Source organism: Austrofundulus limnaeus, unplaced genomic scaffold (assembly GCF_001266775.1).
Source record: "Austrofundulus limnaeus strain Quisiro unplaced genomic scaffold, Austrofundulus_limnaeus-1.0 Scaffold70, whole genome shotgun sequence".
Classification (NCBI taxonomy): Eukaryota; Metazoa; Chordata; class Actinopteri; order Cyprinodontiformes; family Rivulidae; genus Austrofundulus; species Austrofundulus limnaeus.
Window position 1 is genome coordinate 2,121,687 of NW_013952472.1, and position 1,029 is coordinate 2,122,715.

At 39.4% G+C, this 1,029-nt stretch overlaps 1 protein-coding gene across 1 annotated transcript in view; it reads right to left on the reverse strand.

Annotated features, from left to right (window-relative positions):
- LOC106519076 (MOB kinase activator 1B) overlaps positions 1-1,029 on the reverse strand; it is a gene marked incomplete at its 3' end in the record, with an annotated part of 9,077 nt that overhangs the window by 5,136 nt on the left and 2,912 nt on the right. The window contains 1 exon segment of the mRNA XM_014010596.1: positions 756-849. Within this exon segment, the coding sequence (XP_013866050.1) occupies positions 756-849 (94 nt within the window).

Genomic DNA, 1,029 nt, shown 5'->3' on the forward strand with positions numbered 1-1,029 from the left:
AATCATCTATTCCTTCATATCAGGTGTGTTGGAGCAGAGAAACAAGTAAAACATGCAGGGCTGCGGCCCTCCAGGACCAGGATTGCCCACCCCTGGTTTAAACTTTAACCCTGAGAAACAGATTAGTTAGGGAGTAAAGACATTCTTTATAAATCGAGGCTTTAAAGTGAAATTGTTTTTATCCTTTAATGACTTTCAATTCATGATTCGGGCTTTTATTACCTCCCAACTGGATGAATGTAACTCTGCATGATGGTTTAAGTCAGGCCAGCCTCTAACAACTGCATCTATCTTTCTAATCACTTCTCTCTCTGTCTCTATTTTCTCTTCACTTAAAAAAAAGGTCACTGATGATGAAGAAATAAACTAAATAAACTAATATTTAGTTTCGTTTTCTACTGAAGTGACAAAAAAAAACCTGTCTGACCTCCTGCAGCTTTATGTGTCCTCCATGATCCCTTAGAGCTAATAATCATTTGCTTTAATTGTACTGGAGGTCCAGGCTAGTCCACAGAGGCGATCAGGTCCTGAACTGTGGAACCAGCTGCCTTCTCATATCAGACAGGTTTTTACATTTTTAAGTCTCATCTTAAAACAAGTTTGTGCTCACTGGGTTTTAGTACAGCATAGGAGTTGACATGATTTAAATAGTGTTTTATAATGAAGGCAAGTGTTTTTTTTTAGACTACTGCCTGGTTAATGAACAGAGTGCATGTCTGGAAGGTGGATTCTGCTGCTCTTAGTGTTGCACTTACTTTGGCCCAGCAGACATGACCGGACAGCTTTCCTCTGTACAAAAATCAGTAATGGTGCCATACAGCATGTTGATCTGGTTAAAGAAATCTACAGCTGAAAGGAAAGAAAAAAGGGTTAAATGGAAATTGTTAGTTAGCGTGTAAAGCTCATGTATGAACACATTCTAGCTATTTGACCCACATTGGGCCTCATGCAAGAACCGTTCGTACGCACAGATTTGTTCTTAAGTTGTGCGTACGAGTGATTTAGGAGAATTTGTGGCATTCACCAATG